The 27,964-nt window shown below is 43.2% G+C and overlaps 2 protein-coding genes and 2 pseudogenes across 2 annotated transcripts; 2 read left to right on the top strand and 2 right to left on the bottom strand.

The window, feature by feature from the left end:
• Positions 1 to 13,272, bottom strand: LOC119851018 (histone H2A.J). The gene is made up of 2 exons (XM_038390155.2): positions 13,230 to 13,272; positions 1 to 561 (listed from the first exon to the last, which is right to left on the bottom strand). The coding sequence occupies exon 2, from the start codon at positions 529 to 531 to the stop codon at positions 142 to 144; it is 390 nt and encodes a 129-aa protein (XP_038246083.1). The 5' UTR covers positions 532 to 561; positions 13,230 to 13,272; the 3' UTR covers positions 1 to 141.
• LOC119850968 lies at positions 973 to 1,386 on the bottom strand (annotated as a pseudogene).
• On the top strand, positions 7,636 to 9,675 carry LOC119850990 (histone H3). Its single transcript, XM_043491020.1, has one exon. The coding sequence runs from the start codon at positions 7,697 to 7,699 to the stop codon at positions 8,105 to 8,107; it is 411 nt and encodes a 136-aa protein (XP_043346955.1). The 5' UTR covers positions 7,636 to 7,696; the 3' UTR covers positions 8,108 to 9,675.
• LOC119858012 lies at positions 11,356 to 27,964 on the top strand (annotated as a pseudogene).

Here is a 27,964-nt window from a genome sequence, read left to right on the forward strand (position 1 = left end):
TTTTCTATGAACATATTGTTTACTATTATGGAAGTGAGCGATAACAGTTCTTTTTTTTTACTTTTGTGAGTGGCTCTGAAAAGAGCCTTTGGGTTGGTGTGTTTTTTGGAGTAAAGATTCCGGTTTCTTGTTCGTCGGGTTTTACTTGCTCTTGGCCTTGTGGCTCTCGGTTTTCTTGGGCAGCAGCACGGCCTGGATGTTGGGCAGGACACCCCCTTGAGCGATCGTGACTTTCCCCAACAGCTTGTTGAGCTCTTCGTCGTTTCGGATGGCGAGCTGCAGGTGACGGGGGATGATCCTGGTTTTCTTGTTGTCCCGAGCCGCGTTGCCGGCCAGCTCCAGAATCTCAGCGGTCAGATACTCCAGCACCGCGGCCATATAGACCGGGGCGCCAGCCCCCACCCGCTCCGCATAATTGCCTTTGCGGAGCAGCCGGTGCACACGGCCCACCGGGAACTGCAGCCCAGCCCGCGAGGAGCGAGACTTCGCCTTAGCCCGCACCTTACCTCCCTGCTTTCCTCGGCCCGACATGATTGAGATTCGCCTCAAACAGTACTCACGCTAACAAAAGTAAAATAGAAATAAGAATGATCGGCACAACCACCCTACCCTTATATCCTTTCTATTTGAAGAGAAAAACGCTTTTTGATAGGCTGAAATGGCCTTAATATCTAAACAGCCAATGGTGACGCGGATCTAACTCTGACCAATAGTGGGATTTGACGTACGGGTGGAGAAGTCTCTTGCGCGTCCACCCAATAGTAAATCATCAAGGAGAGTCGTTATTTGCATAAGGAATCTATAAAAACTGTGGTAGCCGGGTTCGTGTGTATTCAGGCTGAATAGCAACACAAATAGAGGAAGCAAGTTATGGGTTTGCTACAGCTCCTTTCAGTGTGAATGTAGTGGCTCTTAAAAGAGCCTTTGGGTCTTTTAGAGTAGTTTTCGTTACTGGAAGATGATGGGCAGCCTTTAAGCCCTCTCACCACGGATACGCCAGGCTAACTGGATGTCTTTAGGCATGATGGTGACTCTCTTGGCGTGAATAGCACACAGGTTGGTGTCCTCAAAGAGCCCCACCAAGTAGGCTTTGCTGGCCTCCTGCAGGGCCATAACGGCTGAGCTCTAGAAGCACAAATCAGTTTTGAAATCCTGGGCGATTTCATGCACTGGGTGCTGGAAAGGCAGCTTGTGGATGAGCAGCTCAGAAGATTTCTGGTAGCGGTGGATCTCTCGCAGGGCTACGGTACCGGGTTGGTAACTATGAGGCTTTTTCACTCTCCTGGTAGCAGGCGCGCTCTTCTGGGCAGCTTTAGTAGCCAGCTGTTTACGGGGCGCTTTGCCACCGGTGGATTTACAGGCAGTCTGCTTGGAACTGGCCATTTTCAACAATGCACAATCTTACCTATCAGAGACAAAATGGAAAAAATACTAGCTAGTTTTTCACAGGAGGTATTTATAGGCAAATTCTCCTTTATGATTCGCTGATCGGAAGCAGCCATATGTCATTGGATATTTTGAAAATTTGAAAAACCTGCTTTTTAATAGAGAAATGAGGCAGTTCCCGGCTCGCCACCATCCTAGCACTTACTGTTTTTTGGGGGAAACGGCTTCTGGGGGCAGGAGCACGGACATGTTCTGTGAAATTCATGATTCTTGGACTACATAGATTCATAGATACTAAGGTCAGAAGGGACCATTCTGATCATCTAGTCCAACCTCCTGCACAACGCAGACCACAGAATCTCACCCGCCACTCCTGCGAAAAACCTCACCTATATCTGAGCTATTGAAGTCCTCAAATTGTGGTTTAAAGACTTCAAGGAGCAGAGAATCCTCCCTCAAGTGACCCGTGCCCCATGCTACAGAGGAAGGCGAAAAACCTCCAGGGCCTCTTCCAATCTGTCCTGGAGGAAAATTCCTTCCCGACCCCAAATATGGCGATCAGCTAAACCCTGAGCATTTGGGCAAGATTCACCAGCCAGATACTACAGAAAATTTTTTCCTGGGTAACTCAGATCCCACCCATCTAATATCTCATCACAGGACATTAGGCCTATTTACCATGAATATTTACAGATCAATTAATTACCAAAATCATGTTATCCCATCATACCATCTCCTCCATAAACTTATCAAGTCTAATCTTAAAGCCAGATAGATCTTTTGCCCCCACTGCTTCCCTTGGAAGGCTATTCCAAAACTTCACTCCTCTGATGGTTAGAAACCTTTGTCTAATTTCAAGTCTAAACTTCCTGGTGGCCAGTTTATATCCATTTGTTCTTGTGTCCACATTGGTACTGAGCTTAAATAATTTCTTTCCCTCTCCTGTATTTATCCCTCTGATATATTTATAGAGAGCAATCATATCTCCCCTCAACCTTCTTTTAGTTAGGCTAAACAAGCCAAGCTTCTTAAGTCTCCTTTCATAAGACAAGTTTTCCATTCCTCGGATTATCCTAGTAGCCCTTCTCTGTACCTGCTCCAGTTTGAATTCCTCCTTTTTAAACATGGGAGACCAGAACTGCACACAGTATTCCAGGTGAGGTCTCACCAGTGCCTTGTATAACGGTACTAAAACCTCCTTATCCCTACTGGAAATACCTTTCCTGATTCATCCCAAGACCGCATTAGCTTTTTTCACAGCCATATCACATTGGCAGCTCATAGTCATCCTATGATCAACCAATACTCCAATGTCCTTCTCCTCCTCCGTTACTGCTAATTGATACGTCCCCAGCTTATAACTAAAATTCTTGTTATTAATCTCTAAATGCATAACCTTACCCTTCTCACTATTAAATTTCATCCTATTACTGGTTTCAGAGTAGCAGCCGTGTTAGTCTGTATTCGCAAAAAGAAAAGGAGTACCGGTGGCACCTTAGAGACTAACAAATTTATTAGAGCATAAGCTTTCGTGAGCTACAGCTCACTTCATCCTATTACTTCATCCTATTACTATTACTCCAGTTTACAAGGTCATGAGCATAAGTGTTTTTTAAATATCTTCCCTCTCTGAAATATCACCTCACAAGGCCATTCCTTATTTCCGTGCACTTAAAAAAAAATTGGAAGATCCTTGTCTCACTATTAGTTTTGCAAAATTTCCAGCCTGCAAGACTGCTTCCTCCAAGGGAACTAGCCAGACAGACTGTGATCAAGGACACCAATATTTCTCCACCTGGAGGATTTCTAACTGCAGAAAGTGTTCCGAACTACCCACCTTGCAGTAAAAGAGCTATAATACTGGACTTTAAATCGCTTATTTGCATATATTGCAAGTTATATATCAAGTAACATATGATTGGAGCCAAATTAAGTTTTGTGTGTTCTCCTGAGCCCTTACATCAGGGGTGGGCAAACTTTTTGGCCTGAGGGCCACATCGGGGTTCCGAAGGTGTATGGCGGGCCGGGGAGGGAAGGCTGCGTCTCCCCAAACAGCCTGGCCCCTACCCCCTATCTGCCCTCTCCCACTTCTTGCCCCCTGACTGCCCCTCTCAGAACTCCCAATCCATCCAACCCCCCGTGCTCCTTGTCTCCTGAACGCCCCCTCTTGGGCGCCCCACCTCTAACCACCCCCAAGGGACGCACCCCCTTCCCACCCCTCTGTTCCCTGTCACCTGACCATACCCCCAAAATCACCTCCCCATCCAACCACCCCCTGTCCCCTGACCACCCTCAGGAATCCCATGCCCCTTAGCCAATCCCCCCCTGCTCCCTCCCCCTTTACCATGTCTCTCAGAGCTGCAGGAGTGGCAGCTGTGCTGCCTGGTCGGAGCCAGCCATGTCACTGCACTACCTGGCAGGAGCTTGCAGCCCCGCCGCCCAGGGTGTTGGCAGCAAGGCAAGCTGAGGCTGCAGGGGAGGGGGTTCAGCAGGGGAGGGGCCGGGAGCTCAAGGGCCAGGTAGGACCAAACGGGATGCAAACCAAAATATATCGGTCTCCCTTTCTCCCTCCTCCTCTCACAGAATAAATGTTTCAGGCCTTCTACAGACAACAGACTCCTTTACTGCACAAACTTGGTTTATTCCATGAGCACAGTCCATCCTGGGACTGAAAGAGGCAGTTTTTCTGTTTAAAAAATAGTATGTGATTATAACATGAAAAACCACAGATTTTGTGGGTTCATACAATTGACTACCCTTAAGCCTGCTGTTGTATATTAGTCTTTCCCTGCATTGTGTTAATATGGCTCTAATCTTGCTTTACAGGTGAAGGAATGTAAGAACTAGTTATACATTGTGTGGAACAGGCAAAATTACTGACAATACTTTTTAATGATTTGAAAGTGTGATGCTCAACTTTAAGCAGAAAGTCCCTGAAATCCCACGTTTGAAAAAGTTATATGTGGACATTAAAGTCATGTTGTTCCCCATGCAGTTCCTACTCAAATAAAAATAATTTATATTAATGAATAATTTAGGATGATCCACATATACTGAATCAGAATATTAAAATACGAAGAAAATTGCTGAATGGTAGAAAATAAGGGTTACATTTTGTTAGTTTAAGGCTGAGTAATGTTGATGTTATGCTAATGATTTATAATAATATAGAATGTGAAATGAAAATCAAATGATAAAAATCTGGATAAATGTATAAATGGGTCTGAGTATTGTTACATAACATTGGTTGGAGGAAAGCTAATGAATATATCATATGGAAAGACATAAAAAACTGAATGAACAAGTGCCCATATCAGAGAATACCCAATTAAATATCCATCATGAAAAGGAGAAGAGCTTCCTGGTATCCAGGAACTCATTAACTTTGGTCAGTTCATATGGTCCAATGAAAAAAAAAGTCTCTCAGTCCCTTTCCCATAGTTGATGCACGATGTTGTACCGGTTCACACCTCCTGGTACTGTCAGTGGCCGGTGATGTGTTCGATTTAGATGTCCCTGGACTATCGGATTCTGTCTGAGACCATGAGGCGCCGTATGAGCCGTGCATACCGTCGACCGATCCCGCAGGTCCGCAGCACATGCTCGTTGCAGGGGTCCCAAGCGCCCAGGGCTCCGACAATCAAGGCATCCATCTGCACCTCGTAGCCCTTCGCTCTCAGGGTGTCAGCTAGGGGGGGCGTATTTTTCCAGCTTACAAGCTCGGGATTTGCAGAAGGCCGGGGTCCTGTTCTCGAAGGAGACCGTGATGTCGATGAGGATGATCTTTTTCCGGTCCTCGTCAGTGACTACCACGTCAGGTCACAACTGGCTGTCCGTCCCGGGGATGGTGGAATTCACGGTGACCTCCCCCAGGCACGGTGCGATGGCTTTCACCAGGCGGTTCTAGATGGCGTTGTGGCGCAGCTGCCAGGCTCTGGAGTGGGGCTTGCAGCTGCACAGGACGTGGGGCAGGGTCTCGTTGGAGTAGCCGCATTTTCTGCAACGCTTGTCTTGGTTCCCGTGGCGGACGGCTCCGTTGAGTGGGACGCAGTTGAGCTGGGCACGGTGGATGAACCGCCAGTCGGTGAAATGGTGAAGCTGCCCCCAGTGAAGAAGTGGTTGCTGGCGTCCCACTTGCTGGTAAGTTTGAAGACTTTACCCTGGTCTGGTTTATGCTTCAGGGTTCACTCAGAAAATCTCAGCAGAAGGAAAACTTGGCCTTAAACTATGTTATTTCCCTGCTTTTCCTGGCCCCACAGTGTAAGTCGCACTAACAGCTATCTAGAGAAGGAAAAGTACAAAAAAAATGCAGTGCTCTCACCACCATCCCATACTATTAATCCTTGGGCAGTTAAATGATTTTCGATAGGCTAAAAAGATGTGATTGTCTGATCAGCCAATGGTAATGCAGATCTAACTTTGATCAATAGTGAGACAAGACATGAGGGGGTGACTTGTCAAGTCCAATAGGGTTCATTATGTATAAAATTGATTTTTAATTTTCTGGATCTCACTGGGTTTTCAAACTAATCATTTTTGTCACTCTCCCCAATCTCTCATTCCTCCCTTCCATCTCCCCTGAAAACTTTTTAGCCCTTGAATTAAACCAATTGTCAATTTCTTACATCAAGACATTAAAAAAAAACAAGTTTTTCTTTTATTTTCAAAGTGCTTTCCCCCTACTTAGCTGTAAACTCCTTAAACTTTCATTTGGCCAGTGTATAGATTTATAGAATTACAGATAGGTTAGCTATTCTGAAGAAGTTTGTTGAAACCGAATTTTAAACAAAACGCACATAGGAACCAGGATCAGATCTGATTACAGTCATAGCAACACAGTTATTATTCTATTACTTTACACTATAGAACCCTTGGGTAGTAATCCTCTAGGATTTCACTTTGATCCATTCTCACCTGTTTAGCTGGAGGGGTACAGAAAGTTTGGTTATGGTATATTATCTAAAATGGTCAGTTCCACTGCCTTTTTGCTTTCATGGCCGAGAAACTAGTAGACATTTTGTAGTCTTGAAAAAGCTACAATACAAACTAAAGAGGACAATGAAGTTTCAGTTAATTAGCAGGAGTTGGAGCTGGCCCTTTAAATACCCTGGATGAGCTTTAACCTCCAAACGCATAAAGAGTTGGGCTCGATATTTCAGGACATAAACCCAGCTTGTGGCTGTCAAAGTCTTTCTTTTCCTGGTCTCAGCGTAAATGACATAATCGAGGATCATCCTCATAGATGAGACCAGAGATACATTTCACTCCGACAGCAAACGCGGTAATAGAAGGTCGGTAATACCTAAATATTATCTCGAGGAATTTTTCTGTTATACTTAAGTCCACTTTTACTATGATCATTTTCTCCTTTACTACGTTCAAACATTTTATTAGACATCTTCAGTAATAATAAAATGACTATGGGCTGCTGGCTTGAATATCGCGCCTACAATATATTCGACCTGCTTGAAAACTGAGTTGATATTTTTTCAATTGGTGGGGTGGGGCAGAGGAACGGGTGAAAGTTTATTTAATGATACTCCTACTCCTTAAAGCCAGATATTGAACATACATAGCCTGCTTTTTTTTTGGGGGGGGGGGGGGATGATTCTTTGGAGACAAGTTATTAGAAAACTAAATAATAACTTGATTTCAGTATGTAAATATTGCGCCTGGTTATTATAAAACTTCTCTTTTCACAATCACAAGTGAGGTTATAAAGCAGGACATAAGCAGAATAAACACATCCTTTATAAGGTGCCTCTGTCTGAAAGGAAGAAAAATATAAGGCATTCGTATCGCTTTAAAAGCAGCAAATTAAAACACAAAAAAAGAACCAGAACAAAGAGATTTTCATGCGTTCAACGGATCACGGGATTTAAAAGCTCTCCCCTATCTCCGGGAGCGCTGCTGGCGCTGTTCTCTTATTTTGAAGAAAGGAAGCGGCAATAACGTTCAGAGATACAGATTCGATCACTTTGAAAATGATATCGTCAGAGCCCCGAGCCACCCACACAAAAAACCCCAAACCCCGCTGTGGCAGATGTGTGATAGCGAGCTAGGAAACTGGTCACTAGGTCAAGGATCAGTTGAAAGTCAGTTTGAAAAGCAAGAAACCGCGGGGGATTTCACTATGAAGAAGGCGGGCTTTTCAAATTTTCATATTGTCCAATGACATTTGGCTTCTTCGAAACGGCCAATCAGAAAAGAGAATTTAGTTATAAATACCGCCCGAGACGTACAGCTCTTATTCATTTCAATCCGTTCTTTCCGGCTCAGTGTCTTTTTCACAGAGGTTAGGTGCGTTAATATGGCCCGGACCAAGCAGACAGCTCGTAAATCCACCGGCGGCAAAGCCCCCCGTAAGCAGCTGGCCACTAAAGCTGCCCGGAAGAGCGCTCCTGCCACTGGGGGAGTGAAGAAACCCCATCGCTATCGACCCGGCACCGTGGCCCTGCGAGAGATCCGCCGCTACCAGAAATCCACTGAGCTGCTCATCCGCAAGCTGCCCTTCCAGCGCCTCGTCCGTGAAATCGCCCAGGACTTCAAGACCGACTTGCGCTTCCAGAGCTCGGCCGTTATGGCCCTGCAGGAGGCCAGCGAAGCCTACTTGGTGGGGCTCTTTGAGGACACCAACCTGTGTGCTATTCACGCCAAGAGAGTCACCATCATGCCCAAGGACATCCAGTTAGCCCGGCGTATCCGCGGTGAGAGGGCTTAAAGGCTGCCCATCATCTTCCAGTAACGAAAACTACTCTAAACGACCCAAAGGCTCTTTTAAGAGCCACTACATTCACACTGAAAGGAGCTTTAACATGTTCATACCGTCCCTTTTGCTAAGTACGGAACTTGTCTTAACGCTTTTTTCCAGTGAAAATTGCGGACTAAATATTAACACATTTTATTAAAAGCAGGAGGTAGTTTACTAATCCTAATGTTCATTCTCCAGCTATCTACCTTTTATGATTAATCTTACATTTATAATTCATTACCATCAACACGCCTAAACACAAGTAATTTGCTATTTAAGCTATCTAGTCCCTTTTATTTATTGTTTTGCTCATTTTAGAAATTGCATAATTCCATTGCAAATTTAAATGTACAAGTCTACAGATAAAACTAAAAGGTTACGTCAGTGCCCCAAAGCAGTGCTATTATAAATTGAAGTTGATCAGCACTGCTTCGTGCTGTTAATTGCTCCCAGTGAAAGACCTTGTTTATTGTATTCTTATTTTTTTTTTAAGGAAATAATGCATTACTGCAAACGGGCGTCGGGGCTTCTGTTTTGAATTACATTTGTGGAAGTTCAAAATGAAGTCAAGTTTGAAGCTTTATAAGAGAAATATTTCACAACAAATAAGTCCGCACCTCCAAAAAAATCTTGTGTTCAAGCTATAAAAACATAAAGCTCCTTTCAGTGTGACTGTAGTGGCTTTTGGAAGAGCCTGGGGGTTGTTTTAGTGTTTCTTTGTTTCTCAAATTGCCCAGAAGATGGTTGGACTCTTCTCTGCCCCCTCAGCCCGGATACGCCGGTACACGAAAGGAGGCAAATGTAATTGGGCAATTTGAAAAATTGAAAAGCCCGCTCTGTGCGTAGAGAAATATGCCCCATCCCTCCCTTGTTGATTCCTCAAAGTGAAGCTCATGGGCCTGCTACATGAACCCTGCGCTTCCCTGAGTGGCCCCTTTCGTAGTTTCCTCTGATTTTTTTTTTTTAAACAAACACTTTCACTCTACAGCATGCACTCTCCCGTATTTCTTTGTCGTTTCTTCTGCTATACATATTGGTGGTGGGGGATTTAATTTTTACTTTCAAACTAACCAAATCTATGATCATGAACATTATTCAGCTTCCTCTTCTTGAGTACAAACAATCATCATGAGCCCCAATGCCCAGCATTGGGTAATTACCAGGAGGGTAATAAACTGCAGGATTCCAATGCATAGAAGAATCTCTTCCTTCTCATTTAATTTGGTGCTTTAATTTGCATATTTTAAGATAGTGATATCCTACAGTTCTTCCTCTCCGACCGAGTGGCATGCACACCTCCTGGAATATCTGTTTACTCTCTTCAGGCCCTCCTTAAAACCTAAAATCTGACAGAGGGGAGGACTAATAGTAATTAGTTGTGAGGGGGGGAGAAGTAGCTCCCTTTGATGGACAGCCAGCCAGTTAGAGGTAAAATCCCTCTTGGTAGCTGTTCTTGCTTATCACAAGTTGCAATATTTAATTACTAAAATAACAAAAAACAGGGATTTTATTTCCATTGTGAATTTCTCCTTTCTCAAAAGAACCATACTGTATTTAATATGTAGCTTTAAGGAGCTAGAGAATCATTAAATACATTCTCTTCTTCTACTCCCTCACTTCCCCAGTATCCCATGTCAGTTTTCAATCAGAAGGATCAGTGTATAAAAGAGCCATTCAAGCCAGCAGTTAACATCCTTTTATTAATAAATGTTATTTATTACTGAAGACATCTTAGAAAATGTTTGCATGTGGTAAAGGAGGAAAGGTACTTAGTAAACATGACTCTCGACATCACAGAAAAAGGCTCCAAAAGATGATCCAGGAATCAGTAAACCGGCCACCCACTGCCTCATTTGATGAGCCATGAAATGTACAGCTTGTCTCCTCTATGAGGAGACCTGCTGAGTGTAGAAAATGTATCCAGAGAAGGTGATTCTCCCAAGCCAGTAAAAAGAAAGACCTTAACAGCTATGGATGTGGTTTATATCCTGAAAGATCAGGGTTACACTCTTTACAGTTTCGGAGGTTAAAGTTCATCCAGGATTATCCATATCTATATATCTACAAATACAAAAGTTCTTTTAAGGGAGAACTCCAGCTCCAATGAGCTGAAACTTCAGTGGACACATTCAGTTAAGCTATAGCTTTTATAACACTATAAAAGACTTATGAGCGCCTCTTCTCAGCCCCTAAAGTAAAAGGGTAAAAGAAATTAACCAACATAGATACTTAAAGATAACAAAACTTCTCTGCACATGGCAGATAAATAGATTAGCATCCTGGAGATTTAGTAATTTAAAGGGTTTCATAATATAAATTAATAGAATAATTGTGTCAATGTGATTCCATAGTCAGATCTAATCCCGGTTCCTGTGCATATTTTGTTTTAAATTCCAATTTACTGAAAGTTCCTCAGAACAGATACCCCTTCTCTAATTTCACAAACATGTTCACAAATTAATTAAATTTATGGATAAGTTGAAAAAACTGTGTTTAAAATACAGAAGAAAATAGGGAAATTACTTGATGTAAGAAAGGAGTTGGTTTTATTCAACTGCACTTTCTAAGGACTCTCTTCAGGGACAGAGGAAGGATGGGGAGAAACAAGAGATTTGGGTTATAGTTTCTAAGATTTTTAGTTAGTAAGCCCAGTGAGATTCCAGCAGTTTAAATTTGCTTTCTATAAGTGCTATTCTGATATGTTGAATGAATTTTAGGTGAATACCAGTTTAATCATACCTTCATTTCAGCAGTTTGGGGGTATTAATCACTTTATATGATAGATAAGAAACCTATATCTTCTAGAATACTATGACACTTCAAGTGCTTATTTACTAGTAGCAAAGAGGAATCAGGCTCACTCTCTCTCTAGGTATGGTGTGGGAATAGAGAAATTTACAAACAGCTTGCCTGAGACTAGAGTTTTGTAAAGCTTCCTTGCTGTGTATTATTAATTATGATAATTATTTACTTTCAAGCCACTGGATGCAGTTTGAAAAACATAAGCGATAGTAATAAGTGATGTTCTGCTCGTTGAATGAAAAGGTGGATGGCGGCTTGTCTACATTATCGGCCAGAGCAATGGGCAGCGATCGATCCAGTAGGGGTCAATTTATCATGCCTATACTGCTGTGTCTACATTAAACAGGATAAATTGACCATCAATCGCTCTAGTGTTCTCTGGTACGCTACCTTAATAATAAGCACAAGGGGAATCGATGGGAGAGAGTCTCCCGTTGACACACCGCAGTGAAGACATGGTGGTAAGTAGATCTAAGTACGTTGACTTCAGCTACGTTATTCACATAGCTGAAGTTGCATAACTTAGATCGATCCACTCCGTCCCCCCCGTAGTGTAGACCAGCCCTTAAAAAAGCCTTTGGGTTACAGATTTAGATAGACTTCTCAGAAACTATTTACTTAGAACTGGTGTACTTGATGACAACAGGTCAACACAACCAGGCTCAGTGGACCTAAGGTATGCAACTCTGGCTATGTGAATAACATAGCTGGACTCGACATAGATTAGATCAACCTTTTGTGGTGTCTACACCCCGTTGGATCGACAGGAGAAACTCTTGTGTCAACGTACCTTACGCTTGCATACCTTAGGTCCAGTTACCGTGGGGTCTACACCAACGGGGGGGAGAGAGGGGTGTTGATGGGAGAAACTCTGCCGTGGACTTACCTTACTCTTCTTGACGGGGTAGAGTACAGGGGTCTACTGGAGAGCAATCTGCTGTTGATTCGGTGGTGTTCACTAGACCAACTAAATCAACTCCCGGTGGCTGGATCTCCACACACTGATCTCCAGGTAAGTGGAGACAAGTATGACCTCAGAAACATCATGTTTGGCCAGCTCGCCTCACAGCAGGAGACTCTTACAGCAGTATGGATCTCCCTGGAAGCGATTACAGCTCTTGTTGTAATGCACCAGATGAGACGCTTCTCCAGCAATACGCTCAAAGATGTCACTTACAAAAGGGTTCATTATACCCATAGTATTGGAGGAGATGCTGGTGTGTGGATGAACCTATTTGAGTACTTTATACACCTAAATTGAATAACTTTATTTCCTTGTCTTTCTGTGCTTATTGCCCTTCTTCTAAGGGTATGTCTTCACTAATCCCCATAGGAGCGCAGCGATCAATCCAGCGGGGATCGATTTATCACCTCTGGTGGACTCCTGTACTCCAGCACCTCGAGAGGTGCAAACAGTCGACAGGGGGAGCAGCACCAGTCGACTCACCACGGTGGAAACAACACGGTAAGTTGATCTAAGTACATTATCTTCAGCTACTTATTCACATAGCTGAAGTTGCATAACTTAGATCAATGCCTCCTCCAGTGTAGACCAGGGTTTAGTTGTAGGAGCAGGCCTACACTATGGGGTTAAGTGGACCTAAGTGGAATAACGTAGCTGGAGTCGACCTATCTTAGGTTGACTTATTGTGGTGTCTACATCACCTTGGGTCAGTGGAAGAAACTCTCCGATCGATTTACCTTACGCTTCTCCTTCTAGTAGAATATGGGACTCGATGGGAGAGCGATTGGCAATCTATTTAGTAGGTCTGGTAAGCTTTCTTAGAACCTTTCTTAGGAGCAGGAGTAGATTTCAATGGCTCAGGCATGTTGATAGCACCTACTGGGCCGTCCCTAGCTATTTTGGTGCGGGGGGGGGCAGGCCTCCACGGGGGGAAGTGGAGCGACTCGGTCCCAGCTTGCTCCGCTCCCCTGGCTCCCAGCCATGCGGCCCGGGAGAGCGGGGGGATTCCTCCCTCCCCGCAAGTCTGGGAGCCAGGGGAGCGGAGCAGGCTGGGGCCGGGTCACTCCCCTTCCCACAGGAGGTGGCCAGCCCCCCGTCTGCGGAGGACTGGGGTCGGCCAGCCAGTCAGCCCACCCTCTCCCGCGGAGCCCTGGGGTGGGGTCCCGCCGAGCCCTGGGGCCATCTCCCCCCCGCTCCCGCCCGGGGCCCCAGGCTGCTCCGCTCCCCTGGCTCCCAGACTTGAAAGCAGGGGAGAACCGCCCCCCAGCACTCGTCGGCGGCGAGCCAGGGGAGTGGAGCAGGCTGGAGCCGGGTCGCTTCACTTACCACGGGGTGAGTGCAGGGTCGGGCCTGGCTGCAATCTTCAGGGGCGGGGCCGGGGGAAGAGCCTGAGCTGGAGCTGGAGCAGTACGCAGGGCACCAGGACATTTGGTGCCCCAGATGTCCTGGTGCCCTATGTAGCTGTGTGCTTTGCGTACGGGTAAGGCCGGCCCTGAGTACCTACTTTACTTTTACTTCTCAATGCCTTCTATCTTTTTTGTGTATGTTTCTGTCTCCACTCAGCTCAACAACATGCATACAAACTCTGGCGGGTGCCTGTTTATGGACATCTTGTGGCAATGACTATTCTCTTTCCTAATTATCTGTCGCATGTGAGACGCATGATTCTTCATGAAGGTCACATGGAACTTTATCATTGGTCAGAATTAGATTCGCGTTACTATTGGCTATTCAAACAATAGCTTCCTTTCAGCCTATCACAAAGCATTTAGCTCGGCAAACAGAAAGGCGGTCAGGGCGGGCTGGGAATTAAATGGCCTGATATATTTCTTTTTCTGGAGAAAGTATATTACTGTAGTTGATTTCTAGAAAGTGCTGATCGTGTCCGGTCCAGGAAAGCAGGGAGGTAAGGTGCGGGCTAAGGCGAAATCTCGCTCCTCGAGGGCTGGACTCCAGTTCCCCATAGGACGTGTGCATCGCCTGCTTCGCAAAGGTAATTATGCGGAGCGGGTGGGGGCCGGAGCCCCGGTCTATATGGCTGCCGTGCTGGAGTATCTGACCGCTGAGATTCTCGAGTTGGCTGGCAACGCTGCTCGGGACAAGAAATCTAGGATCATTCCTCGCCATCCGTAACGATGAGGAACTCAATAAGTTGCTGGGGAAAGTCACGATCGCTCAGGGGGGTGTCCTGCCCAGTATCCAGGCCATTCTGCTGCCTAAGAAAACTGAGAGTCACAAGGCGAAGCGTAAGTAAAAACAACCAAGAAGAAACGGAAATCGTTAGTCTAAAAACCATCGCAAAGGCTCTCTTCAGAGCCACTGACAAAATCAAAAAAGAGCTGTTATCTTTCGCTTTCTCTTAATTTAGGAAAGAACCGATTAACATAAAATAAGTTTATTTTCTTTGTGAAATAATTAATACTTGTAGCATTGGGCGAAAATTAGGATATTAACGGAGCTGTATTAAACTAATAACGAAAATGGTAAAGGAGTGTCTGTAATTGTCTCTTGAAGGGAATTAACGGTGGTAGTTGTCACTAGCCAATCCTTTCACGACGCGGGTTTTTTCAAATTGAGAGCACAACACCATACAGAGGCTATTGGACTCCAAGACTAGTCTGTTGTAGATTGCTTGGCAAGTTAAAAAGTTTTCATAAAACAGATTTCTATCGTAGGTTGAACAATTAAGGTAAGAAAGGAACAAAACACTTTCTGGGAGCGTTTCACATTCATTCACAGTGGCACACGTCAATAAGTATTTTGTTCCTCCTTCCCCAGATTAAGTAAAGAGAAGGAAATGTTTGTCTTTTATGGAAAGAACCAGCATGTTAGATTAACCTGTTGTTTCAGCTCCTTTTGGCTACGGTCGGATGGGTGGCTCTTAAAATAGTCGTTGGGTTTATTTGCATGGGAAGAGCCTTATCAGTAATTTCACTGCTTCGGTGCTGCCGTTTTCCTGCTTTAGGTTTCCTTGGCGTAGGCTTGGCGGTTAGGCTCATAGCTGCCTTGTTTAGCTTGGCAGCTTTTTGGAGGGGACTCCTGGCTGCTTTCTTAACAGGTGCAGCTTCTGTATTCTTGGCCCCCAAACTCTCTTCCAGGGCTACAGTTTTTGGCATTTGGTTTCTAAGGTTTTGCCACTGACTTTTTTTCTTCTGCGCCTTTTCTTTGGTTTCCTTCCTCTCCTTGTTAAATTTAAAAGAGCCAGAGGCTAGAGCCTTTGATCTGGACCAAGATGCCCTGGGTCACCAGGCTCCTGAGTCTCAGCTTGATATGGTTGTTGCTTTTCACCACATCGTACCCTCTAACTGCCTGAGCCTTTTTGAAGAGGTTTCGCTGCCTCCTGTTGCTTTTTAGCACAGTTTCCTACATACTAAGGTGGAGCGAGAAGAAGGGAGGGAAAGGACAGCTGATGCCTGTTTATTATACAGCTAGAGCTGCTCTGTGATTGGTTCGCTGCGAGCTAGAAAGGACTTTTCTCCTTGCTCAGTATCTTTTTTTGAGTTAAAAACCTGTACTTTTGTACAATATCTGCCACAGAATCATCTCATCATACAACTGAGTGAAGGGGAAACAGTATTTTTATTCAGTGCAGCTTCCTGTTGGAGACACTTAAAGATGAACCAGAGACAGAAGAACCATGTGTTTTTTCCATGGAAATGAAATCCATAAGGTTAGAAATAAAATTTCAACTACAATGGAATCTTCTTTAAAGGGTTTTCTCCAAATCTGTGTAGCAAGGCAGGGATTCGAATTAATCTGTACAGTGCAAATTGAGGTAGAAAAGAAACAACACAAGCCCGATTCCTCAGCTTTGAATATGGGTGAAGAATTAATTATAGAAAACTTCTGCTAGTATGTCAGAACTGCTGCTGCTGTCTCTGCTCCTGGAGCAAAAGCCTCCTCTAAAAAGCTGAAGGTGTAGAAGACCCCAACCGGCATCAGATCCCATTGTTCTCGGTACTGTTCCAATATAGAACAGGAGATTATCTCTGCCCCAGAACCTACACTCTAAAAAGACAGGACTGAAAAATAGTTATCAATGAAAACTTTTTGGAGGTTTAGGGATGGAGCAATGATGAGAAATGTCTGTGCATTAAAGTATGGTTGCTCTGAGGTGCCCCATGATAATGCTGCTTAAGTACCCCTGTGAGCCAACGCATCGGGGTTGTGGAATCCTTTAAAATATTGACTGCTTGGTGCAGAGACTGTGTCCCCATCTTTATCATAAAGAGATACTTCAATTTGGCCCCACTAGGTCTCTCACCTTCAAGTTTTTCACTCCTCCCCCCACCTCTTACACAAAGCAATCATCCTTCATGCACCCATCTCTACTACCCTCTTGTATTGGAGAAGGGAGGAAGGGTTTTCAATTAAACATAGTACTTTTTTGTTTTTTTTTTTTAAATTAAATCACTTTCTTTTATGCATGTTTTGGGAGGGGTGGTCTAGTGGTGATGGTGGGGGGAAATATGTTTTCTAGCTTTTCAGATCCCTTTATTTCAAGATGCAAATCAGCAAAAAGACAAAAGAATAGCAGAATTTAAGAGAAAGCAGGATCTTAATCTTATGCTTGCAATTCAGGCCTGATCGACACTACAAATTTAGCTCATCATAAATCACCTTAAGTCAACCTATTTGTGCATGAGTCTACACTCAAATTTGTCTCTGGGCAACATAACACTCCACTATGGCAACATAGTAAATCACTTCCCCTAAGAGCCTGGAGCCTGGCTGACCTATTGAAGTTGACCAATTCCCAAGTGTAGACATTGCATGACGTGTGTTGACTCTAACAATCCTCCAGCAGCTGTCTCACAATGCCCAGTTCCTTGAGATGGCTCTGGTCACTATTTTTAACTCCACTGCCCAGGGGTCAGAAATGGGAGATCCCCACCCACAACCACACAAACCCACCTGCCACATATTTTTGAAATGCCTTTTTCTGATTGCACACCTTGACCACGACATCTAACAGCTCTCCCTTGTTGAGTGCAACTGCCCAACCAGCGATGCCTGCTCCACTTTCTAGATGTGCTTCTGCCGGGTATAGATGGGAAGTATTTGATTTTCTAGGCCTGTGGGGAGAAGAGGCTATGCAAGCACAGCTATGGGTCAGCCCTAGAAAAATGTATATCTCTGAACATGAGGATACAGGCTAAAGGACATGACAAGGTTCAGCAGCAGTGCTGTATGAAAGCAAAGGAATTCTGCCATGTATACCACAAGGCCAGGGAGTGCAAAATCGATCTAGTGTTGAGCTATTGGCCTGCTGCTTTTACAATGAGCTGTATGTCATGCTTACTGTGAACAGCAAAGAAGAGGGAAGAGATGTGGCAGGGGACTCCAGCTATGCCACAGCCCAGGACCTGTTCACAACTCTGCCATAATCTACCCAGTCTCAACAGTCTAGCACAGAGATACCCGATGAAGGGGAAGAGACCTCAGGTTAGAGTGCCTATGCATTTTCCCTTACTATGCTTAATTTAAAAGATGGCACCCGGCTCAGCCCCAAGTTAATGAGACAAACGTATGAACTTTTCATTGTTTTGCTGTATGAGAAGAGGTAGCAGGATAAGAAACAGAAGTAGAGTTGGCATCTGCTTTTCATTTCCCTTATTGAATTAGGCAGGATGTGGGTAGGTATGTGGCACATTTTGTCATTGTACACAGGGATGTCTCTTTATCCATCTGAGAGATCTCAATTAAACTTTCATGGAATTGCTCTTCAATCCTTTCCTGAAAGTTTCTAGGGATGGCTGCCTTCTATTTCTGCAGTATTTGCAGTAAATCCTCTGCAGTAGGACATTTCCCCATGCCACCTTGCAATGACTTTGGCTGGCACCACTGCAGTAAGCAGGCACAAATAGCAGCTGCATTCTCTGTGGGTTTGCCTACACTTACAACACACTGCAGCAGTGCAGCTGCATTGGTGCAGTTGTGCCACTGTAGCACTTCAGTCAAGAAGCTACTTATGCTGACAGGAGGGTCTACTTCCATTGGCATAGGTATTCCACCTCTCCAGAGGCAGTAGCTAGGTTATTGGGCTACACCAGGGGTTAGGTCTGTTTAACTGCATCACTCAGGGGTATGGATTTTTCCAGGGGTCTCCTCTCCTGTTTGTGCTTCGCCAAGATCTGACTGCTGTGACTGGCTAGCCTCATCCTTTGTAGAGAAGAGCTCCTAGCTGCATGCATCTCTGACGTCCAAGTCGTCCTCTGCCTCTGGGTTCCCCTCCCCCTCCACATCCTCCTCCAAGACTTCCTCCTCCTGGCTCGGTCCACTCTCGACTGGTACGCGAGCCACCGAAGTATACACAGTGGCCTTCGCAGTGGAGGTGGGTCACCACTGAGTATTGCATCCAGCTCTTTGTAGAACCGGCAGCTCGCAGGCACAGCACTGGAGCGGCAGTTTGCCTCCCGCGCCTTGTGGTAGGTGTTCCACGGCTCCTTCACTTTGACCCTGCACTGCAGTGTGTCCCAGTCATAACCCCCTTCTGTCATGCATCGTGAAATCTGCCATAGGTATCATAATTCCTATGGCTGGAGTGAAGCTGGTACTGGACAACCTCCTTTCCCCAAATGCTGATGAGGTCCAGGACCTTGGCAGTGCTCCAAGAGGGGGATCACCTGGTGCTAGGAGCGATGTGCTGAGACCATTGCACGCATCACCAAGCAAAGAAGAAGGGGAATTTCAAAATTCCCAAGGAATGTAAGGTGTGGGGCTCACGGTTGGTCACCTGAGGGCAAGGCAGTAGAGTTCAAATCAATGACCAGAGAGGTGAGAACAGGCATTGTGGAACACTTCTCAGAGGCCAATCACAGTGCTGTAATCGACTAGGGTGTCTACACTAGCACCGCAGCGCTGTAGCCCCGGCGCAGAAAGCTGTACGCCTCTTGTCCCGGTGTTTTTTTCACAGAGCTGCAACTGCACAGTTTCTGCGTACTATGTGGCTTGGCAGTGTGTACATCTCGGAAGTTACAACGCAGAAGGCTGCTTTACTGTGCAGAAACTTGCCAGTGTAGATAAGGCCTGAATCTCTCCATGAGGATTTGTAGCAGTGTGGTAGTATATGTGACTGCACTATAGGGTGAGATTAAGTGTAGGTGATGTTTTAAAGGGAGACCTTAGGATAAGGGTCAAGAGATGATAACATCTTGCAGCTCTGGTTTACACAGAGTAGGTGAAGTGGTTAAGAATAGGCTGTTTGTGGACAGCTGGTGAGACAAAGGAAGACAGTAAATTAAGTTATCACATGGTTCATTAATTTATCACCTCATTCTCCCGACCACATATTGTGGTTTATATAATAAAGAAAAAACTTCAAAGTAAGTGGGGCTCCTCAGTCTCTCCTCGTGGAAGGTGTTCTACTGTGCAGAAATAATGAAAAAGTGATTAAGGTAGGGGACTAGACCCAGGGTTTCTACCTCTAAGGATGGTGCCCTAACCACTGGACTACAGAGTCATGCTCTTGCTCTCCCTGGATCAATGACCATACACTGTGGAGACATACTTAAATAGTCTCTGGGTAAGCAAGACAGAAAGCAAAAGACTGAATGACTCTGTACTCCAGTGGCTAGGGCTCCCAGCTCTAATTTCTCTTTTGTTTATCCACAGGGGAGCAACTTCCATAGGAGAGACTGAAGGAGTTCCACATTAGTGCATCCTATAGCTAAGTGTTTAGTGAACCTTCCTGAGAGGTGGGAAACCCTTCTTCAAATCATTTCTGACAGAGAGGGAGAGTTGAATTTAGGTCTCCCACATCCTGGGTGAGGGTGCTAACCCCTGGGCTAAAATCTATAGCCTGGGCAGTGTCTAATCCTCTGGCCGTTTCACATGGAGCAAGGCTGTCATCTAACTCTTGGCATCAAGAAACAAATTAGGGGCCTAAGCGATATGACTCCAAGCTGGTTCCCCTTTGTGGATCATTAGCAGAGCTAGGTACCTTCTTACAGCCTGGACTTAGATGCCTAACTTTAAGAGATGGGAAGGGCTTAACTCCTCCATCTTGTTGGCAGTTCCCTTTGGTATCTTACGTGGTTTACCACCAAGTGTGCTGGCTTTTATGCATTTCATTTTTTAGGGGCCTCTCTCTCCCCATTCAGTTTATAGAGAACCTAGGAACCTAACTTGTCTTTCTGGATCATAATGTCGTTCCTGTGATTGTCTAGGTGCCTAAAAGTCAGGTGATGTGACATTCAGCCTTGTAATAGCTAGATCCTTTTGTGGATCCTACCCCCTAGTACTCTCTATTCCCTACTTGGAACAGTCTTTAAGAAGGAAGGAACGAATGAAGCCTCCTCTCTCCCTCTGACTATCTGCCCCACAGCTCCTAGTAAGGTGAACAATTATTTCTCTTCTGTCATTCAGGGTATCAATATGTTAAAATCTATTGGGAGGATGAGCAGAAGTATTGTTATTCTGCAAGGTGTTAATAAGTGCCATTAATAGATGACAGCATCTACATGTGTCCCCCATTTCCCCTTTTTCAGTATTTCATTCCCCCCAAAGTTAATTGGATTCCGTCCATTGGTGACTTCAACATTCCCTGAAATTCTGGAATTAATTGGATATGATGACATTCTGAAGTTATCATGGGAAAGGTCCCATGATGGATGGGAAAAAATATTAGTGAAAGGCAATTGATCTAATATAAGTCCTCACAAGCTTGGTGAAATACTATTTTGAATTTTAAATTCAATTGTCCAGTCACAGCACTGGGAATGGACTCTGTGTAATACTATTCTAGTAGATTACTAGAGTAATTACTTGCTAGTAGAGTAATAGTATTATTATTATTCCACACTTTAAAAATCACACTGTTACTTTTTATAACACATTCTTATCTCTTCCTGGTGACAAAAAGAAGTAAATAAAAAAGTCCTTGCAGGCAGAGCTAAATATGATCAGCTAGCACATGCCTCAATAAGGCCCAGCCAAAATAGCTGCCTGCATCTACAGAAACATATCAGAATGGAAAAGTAGAGAAGCAGAGAAAAAACATGAACTTGAAGAAGATGCAAATGCTATCGAAGGAGGCGATCTTAAATTTGCAGTGGAAACTGGAAATGCGGTCAGAGATCCAGTTGATATTGGTAAAACGTGATAGGTCGAGCATACACAACTGAATTTCAGGAGCTTGTAGGAGGAGGTTGAGAAGCTGAGGCTGCACCAACAGATGGATTATCCTGCTTTGATTGGTAATTAATACTAGCACTGTGTCTGCTCTAGCTACAGACAGAAACAGCTATATTAATACACCAGGGGTATCTGATTGAACTTTGACAATGTTTAATATTCAGTTCCCATTTATTGTGTTAATACAGAGGTAATATTTTAGATATGTTTACAGGTGTGCCTGTTACTTGAGATCCTCTTTGTCCATACTCAATGGAGAAAGCTGAGTGTCTACTGGCAAATTCTACAGCTTTCCCTGTGCTGGAAAAAATAATCTGCTCTTCAAGCTATAAGTAATCCTGAAGTAAAACTGACGGAAATGAACAATATTTATAATTATTTTATTAGTTATGTTGTTTGTGTGTCAATAGTAGTAAATATTGAAATGTTATAGCATTTAAAAATTCTTCATCTTGAAAAACAATATCCATCAAAAGGCAGAAGAGGATAAGAAATGGGAAAGGGTGATGGATTTCTTCACAATTTCTGAAAACCTCTTCTGATCAGTTTTACCCATGATTTCTAAAGAACTGCAGACTTAAAGTAAAATTGCATTGTATTGATTCTGTGTGTGATATGAGTGTATATAACATCAATTTCTAAGTATTGTTCCCAATGTTTATATAAAAAATTCAGAAGTTCACCATTTCTCAACATAAAACAGTTATTTCTGGCTATAAATTAGACAAATGAGTTCCTTATTTTGGAATAGGAAAGGAGTCTAGTTTTCTGAGTGATAATTTCTGCCCTTATTCAAATCAACACTCACACTATTGCATGTACTACAAAAGGAACATTACTTTAGATCACCAAATGAATGAATTTAATATTTTAGTAAACAAATATAGACAAGCTAAGTAGCGATCAGCATTCTAAGATGACCCCGGTTCTTTCTTTGAATGAAAGAAATGTGTCTTTCATGTGCCCACTTTGCTAAATGCAAAGTTAGGGACAAGGCAGGAAAAAGATGATAAATCAGGAAATCTGATTGGTTAGATTTTGCTGGATACTACAAAATCAGACAAACATTTTGAAACAAACAAACAAAAAGCCACAGATGGAAATCACTTTTATCGGAAGACCGTCCAGAAATGAAAATACCACATTTGGAATATGGAAAACAAAATAAAATTCACTTTGAAAGGGGCTTTTATTTTCAGCAACTCTCAGAAGCGACTGGTATTGTCCAAAAATGTGGCATTTCATTGTCTTTATAGTTAAGTAGGACTTAATAATATGACTCAGCATACAAAAATGAGGAATTATTATAGAAATGATTTTTTAAACTCAAGTCTTGGGGACTCGAAATAGTGTGGATGGGAGAGTGAAGAAAATGAGAAGATCCAATAACCCACTTCTTTCCCTGTAAATCGATCATCAGCATCATACAGACAGCAGCAAGTAGTGGAGGCAAAGGGAGGATGAAAAAGACTAATTTTCCCTTTTCCAATCTTCATTCAGGCCATTTCCCAGGGTCTACACACAGACTTCCTCCACTCACATTGCCATCTCTTTGTACACATTGTAATATGTAGCTAGTAAGTAATTTGAAGATGTTTTCATGGCAAAGGTGGTAAGGGACTTGAGGAAAGTGGTGCTAAATGCCACTGGAACAGAAGGAGCTTTGCAGTATTTTCTAGGATATTATGAAGCAGGCTATTCATTGCCTGGCAAACCCTGGGGGCATGAAGCATATTTCGGGACTGATCTATGAGGAGACTTTTGGGTACTGTAAGGAAGGGAAGGGGAACTACCTTACGTAAGATGATAAGGGCCTAAGTATATTTAATGAATCCTATATTGGCTAATATATAAGTAAATGCATATGTCATATAAATGTTGGCCTTGTTTGGTTAATAAGACCTTTGGATAAACCTTTTGGGAAGGAGCACAAACAAAGCCTTCTTGACTTACTAAATATCCTGTTATTCAGTTTTTCAAATGTCCCTAACTTGGGTACAGGACAAAGAAGACACCTGCCAAACATGACCAGGGAAAAAAAAAAAAAGAAGGAAACTTAATGTGTTAAATGAGATGAATAGCTTTGTTATTGCTAGTCAGTAGAAAAACATGATATATAATCTGTTGTGTACTGTGGAATTTTATAGATGATCATAAATATTATTAATTATTATAATACAACAACTCGGGGAGGGATAGATAAACAGGTGTCATTTTGGATATATAAAGAGTGTGCTGAGACTTAAGTCTTTGCCTTTGTTTCTGTACAGCATTTTGTATGTGTGTAGATGTAGCAAATGGATTGGCTACTCACCCCCAATTGATCACTGGGGTGTGATATTATGTACATCTGCTGAAATAAACCTGTTCGTTGGTTCTGAATTTAGAATTAGCTGTCGTCATCTGCTACAGCAAGTAGTGGCTGTCTGATTTGCTAGGTACATAAGGTAACTTGTGGGCCTGGTTGTTGATCCTGAAACATCCTTACAGGTGCTAAAGGTTTTCTTGGAGAATGTGATGCGTTATGCTGTTACTTACCCTGAACATGCCGAGTGGAAGACTGTGACTACCATGGATGTGGTCTATGCTCCGAGATGCATTCTACTGAATCAGCAAATAAAGGTAGTTTTCTTTCCCCTAGGAATGACCAAAATTTTAACTCAAAAGGTCTTCCAAGAGCCACCTCCACTTTCATGATAAGAACTGTTATAGGTTTTTATTCTACCTGCTAAATTATAAATATGTATTGTCCTACCAAAGAAAACTACACATACTACTTAATCATGTTATTTTACTAGGCAGTAAATGTTGACCAGTAAGAAACATTGTATGCAAACAGCCGTGTTTATGTTCTCTAGCTCCATGGCACATATGAGGGGCGGGGGAAGAAGATACTTGGAGAACAAGTCATTAATTATAAGAAGGCTCAGGAGAGCAAAAGCTTGATTACTGTTTAGTTATAGCCTTTATTTCATTTGCTATATATTCAAGTAATATATTTAAAGAAAAGTATTAAAACCCTTTAACGAGGATTGGGGGGTTCGAAATACTCTTCTTAAGACACCCATTAATTGGAGGTGGCCTTTGGAGCAGTCTGTTTAGCCATTTCCTCCGGCAGCAATCTCATAAGGGGCAGAATCTGCCCGGGAAGGAGAGCAGAGCTCTTTCCATGCCCTGCGAGAAAGCTTCCTTTTTTGGCTATTCCTGGAACGCACAATCAGCTCCGGTCTCCAAGGGGTGAAGACGAGGATAGCAAATTAGGGAACAGGGAAGGGAGCAACTGGATGATTTAGTGACCAAAGTCTCTTTTCTATTTGTCTATTGAGAACGAGATTTACCCATTGGTTAGTTTGAAAATCCCGCGCTGCTAAAGGATTGGTTAATAACCTTCCGGGGCATTTCCCCTGAAAACACTTAGAACTACATAAACTTCTATAGGTGGGGTTTTGAATACTCATTGAGCGTAAAAGCGTCTTTTGCCGGGTTTTCTATTGAATTTTGAAACACCATCGTGTAACAAAGGGGTAGGGTAGTCAAAGTATTTTCTATTTTACTTTTCAACAGATTGATCACGTGGAAACCTTTATTCTCAACCTGGCTAAAAGTGACCTATAAACAAGCCGCCAATTTTTGAGGTGGGGGATGTGAATGATAAACAGGAGGCTTGAATAATTACTGAAGGGTAATTGTGCCACCCTCTAAATAACCGCAAATTAAAACACAAAATACAACGAGGATCGAGAGAGTTTTCAGCCCATTCTGTGGGTCAACGATTTCTATTATTCCGGCCCCTTTCTTATCTCCGAGGATTGATGGGCGTGAGGGGTGTTCAGCTGTAAGAGAAAGAGCAGGAATGACATTGATTAATGAATTGGTCGTTCTGAAAGAAAAATAGCGAGACACGGAGCCTCTGCTATAATAGAAGAAATAAATATGCACCGAGGTGGCAGAAAAGGGAAGGCGGTTTTGTAGACGGAGTAGCCGGGGGCAGCAGACGAGCGCGGTTCGGGGGTGGTTCTAGGAGCCTGAATTTCAGGGAAGCGGCCAGCTTGTGGAGACCGCTTTCGATCTGTGCTTCCAGAGCTCGGCCGTTATGGCCTGACAGGAGGCCAGCGAAGCCTACTTGGTGGGGCTCTTTGAAGCTACTAACTTCAACCTCAAAAAGATGAGGAGGACTTGTGGCACCTTAAAGACTAACAAATTTAAGCATAAGCATTCGTGAGCTACTGCTCAGTTCATCGGATGCATTATGCTCAAATAAATGTGTTAGTCTCTAAGGTGTCACAAGTCCTCCTTTTCTTTTTGCGGATACAGACTAACACGGCTGCTACTCGGAAACCTAACTTTAACCTGTGTGCTGTTCACACCAAGAGAGTCACCATCCTGCTCACGGGCATCCAGTTACGCCGGCGTATCCGTGGCGAGAGGTTTACAGGCTGCTCAGCTCAGCCATCTTCTGCAACTTCCAGATGACCCAAAAGCTCTTTTAAAAGCCACTGCATTCCCGCTGAAAGGCGCTGTAACACCCCCCATAAATAAATATAAAAATTAACAAATGTTCAAAGTTATGTTAACAGTCCCAAATAGCAAGATTATTCAGAAACGGGAGACGGGGTGGGGCGGACGGGAGAGAGGAGAAAGCATTTGAGTTTTACTTACAGGAACTTAAAGAATGATAGAAACAATGAGGCAACCAACTATCCTTCAGGCAGATAGGATTGATAAATTTTGAATAAGCAGATAAGGATTATATTAATGGAGCCAAAACTTTTTAGTCGAACCTCTAGGATTATTCTTCAGTAAAATAGTATACTGAACCGTGTCATCTCGTAAAATTTCAAGTATTGTATTACTGGACAAACCGTTTAGCCATATTTTATATTTCTTAGGGAGGACAGTACAGGACACCTCACCGAACTATTGGCTGGGACGGGGTGAGGGACACTGACATTTTTCATTAAAATTTGAAATCCCAATGTAGTTTAAATTGACTTAATGCCACATTTACTAGAGCGAAATTAGTCCCCCACGATATAGGGAGCATATGCAATGAAAAAATACTTTCACAAGTTGCTGAGACTAAAGCACATTAATATTTTTAAAATATGCTTTGTTGGAGTTTGCAAAACACAAGCAACAGCAATTACTGATATCAAAGCTCTTTGGGTGAGAAAATGGATGGCTCTTAAAAGAGCCTTTGGGTTAAAGGTGTAGGTAGTCTCACAACAAACCATTTACTTGGAGCTGGTGTACCACTCTGAGACCTGGCAGAAACCTGAGAGGCTTTCTGTCGCTGCTTTCTGGGTTTCACCCTCTGTCTGTCTTGGCACCCATTACATGATACCCGAGTGTCTTCTGTCCTCAGAGCCACCTGAAAAACCCAGGAGAGCCCTGGGCCTAGGGAGGTACGCATGACGGGCATTTGTGGGTTCCAAAGGGAATGGAAAGCATTTAACAACCCACATTTTTTCCTCACCCCGTGACTGGGATCTACAACTCACAGTTTTGCTGAGCATAGAGATGGACAGACTCATTTCCTGAAGAAAACAACTGGGAATGTACTAGAGACAGGAAAGATCACATTGAATAGAGTTCCCTCAATAGCAAAGATACTTACGGTACTAGAGAAGTAGTTCCATAGTTCAGGTATGTGGTTTTCAAATAAGAATGAAATAGGAACCATTGTTATCTAAACAGTTAAGTGAGAAAACAAAGTTTGCATCTTGTTTCATTTCTCTGAAATATGATTTATAGAAACATTTCATGCGTTTCATCTTGTAAAAACCAAAGTAATTTATTTTACTAGAAAGGGGTTTATCCAGTCAAAACCCTGCATCCACTAATACCCACAGCTCCTTTTGATTACAATGTACCATTGCCCTATTAATACATATCATATAATATATTGCTTGAAACAGTCAGATTGTATCCTCCAACTTTTATTTTAATAACACAAACATTTAGAAGCAAAATGTGCATATGGATTTGAGGATCCATTCCTGAGGTAGTGCTGAAGGTTGCTGTCAAGTACAGCTTACAGCAGTCAATCTCACAACCAGAGAATTTTGATCCAGCTCTTATGGATGACCATCCCTTACATGGTCAAATGGAGGGGTCTATCTTTACCAACAAGATGGGGAAACTTGCATGTCAGGTCTATGTGAAAAGAAAAACTGCATCAGCTTCTAAAAAAACCCTTGATATTTTTATTCTAAGCAGGGATTTTGTTGCTTGACCTTTTGTGTGTGTGTGTGTGTGTGTATATATATATATAAATTTATTGAGAGAAAAAAATTAGTTTTGCCTCTAATTCTGAAAGCAGTGAGGTTCCATGGTTATTCTTATCTCTTGCAGAAGTAAATTCTATTGTCTAAAAATGTGTTTCCTGAACTCACAAGTCACCTCTACCGATCACTAGGATAATACCAGAGGTGTCATAGACCACTAGAAACACCTTTTGGGGGGTACATTGACCAGATACCACCCCAGCAGGGGTTGTGAGCATCTTGCACTGTTAAGCCCCAGCTGAGTCAGATTTACCACTGCAAGGATCCCACAATCTGAGCTGTGTCCTTTTACACAAAGGCAACTGTTAAGCTGTCTGGAGTGACTCCAGGGTATGAGATTTAGCCTCTGAGTAGACTGTTAAGAAGCACAGCACACTTACTAAACTGTATGTAAGATTTATACATAGATTTCACTAACCAAGTTGTGACGTTATTGACATGATTTGTGACCGTATAGATCATTGTTGCAACCAAGGTCTGGTAGTGGCACCAAATCTTTTACAAATGAGGTCAAGAAAGGTATCTATGGAAAGATTATGATTTGCTGGTTATGATTAGTCTATCTGTATGCATGTATCATTTTTGTATATAAAGTATTGGCTTTATATTGTCTGTATTTCAAACTTGTGCTATGCTTCT

The sequence above is a fragment of the Dermochelys coriacea genome, chromosome 1, assembly GCF_009764565.3.
Source record: "Dermochelys coriacea isolate rDerCor1 chromosome 1, rDerCor1.pri.v4, whole genome shotgun sequence".
NCBI classification, from domain to species: Eukaryota; Metazoa; Chordata; order Testudines; family Dermochelyidae; genus Dermochelys; species Dermochelys coriacea.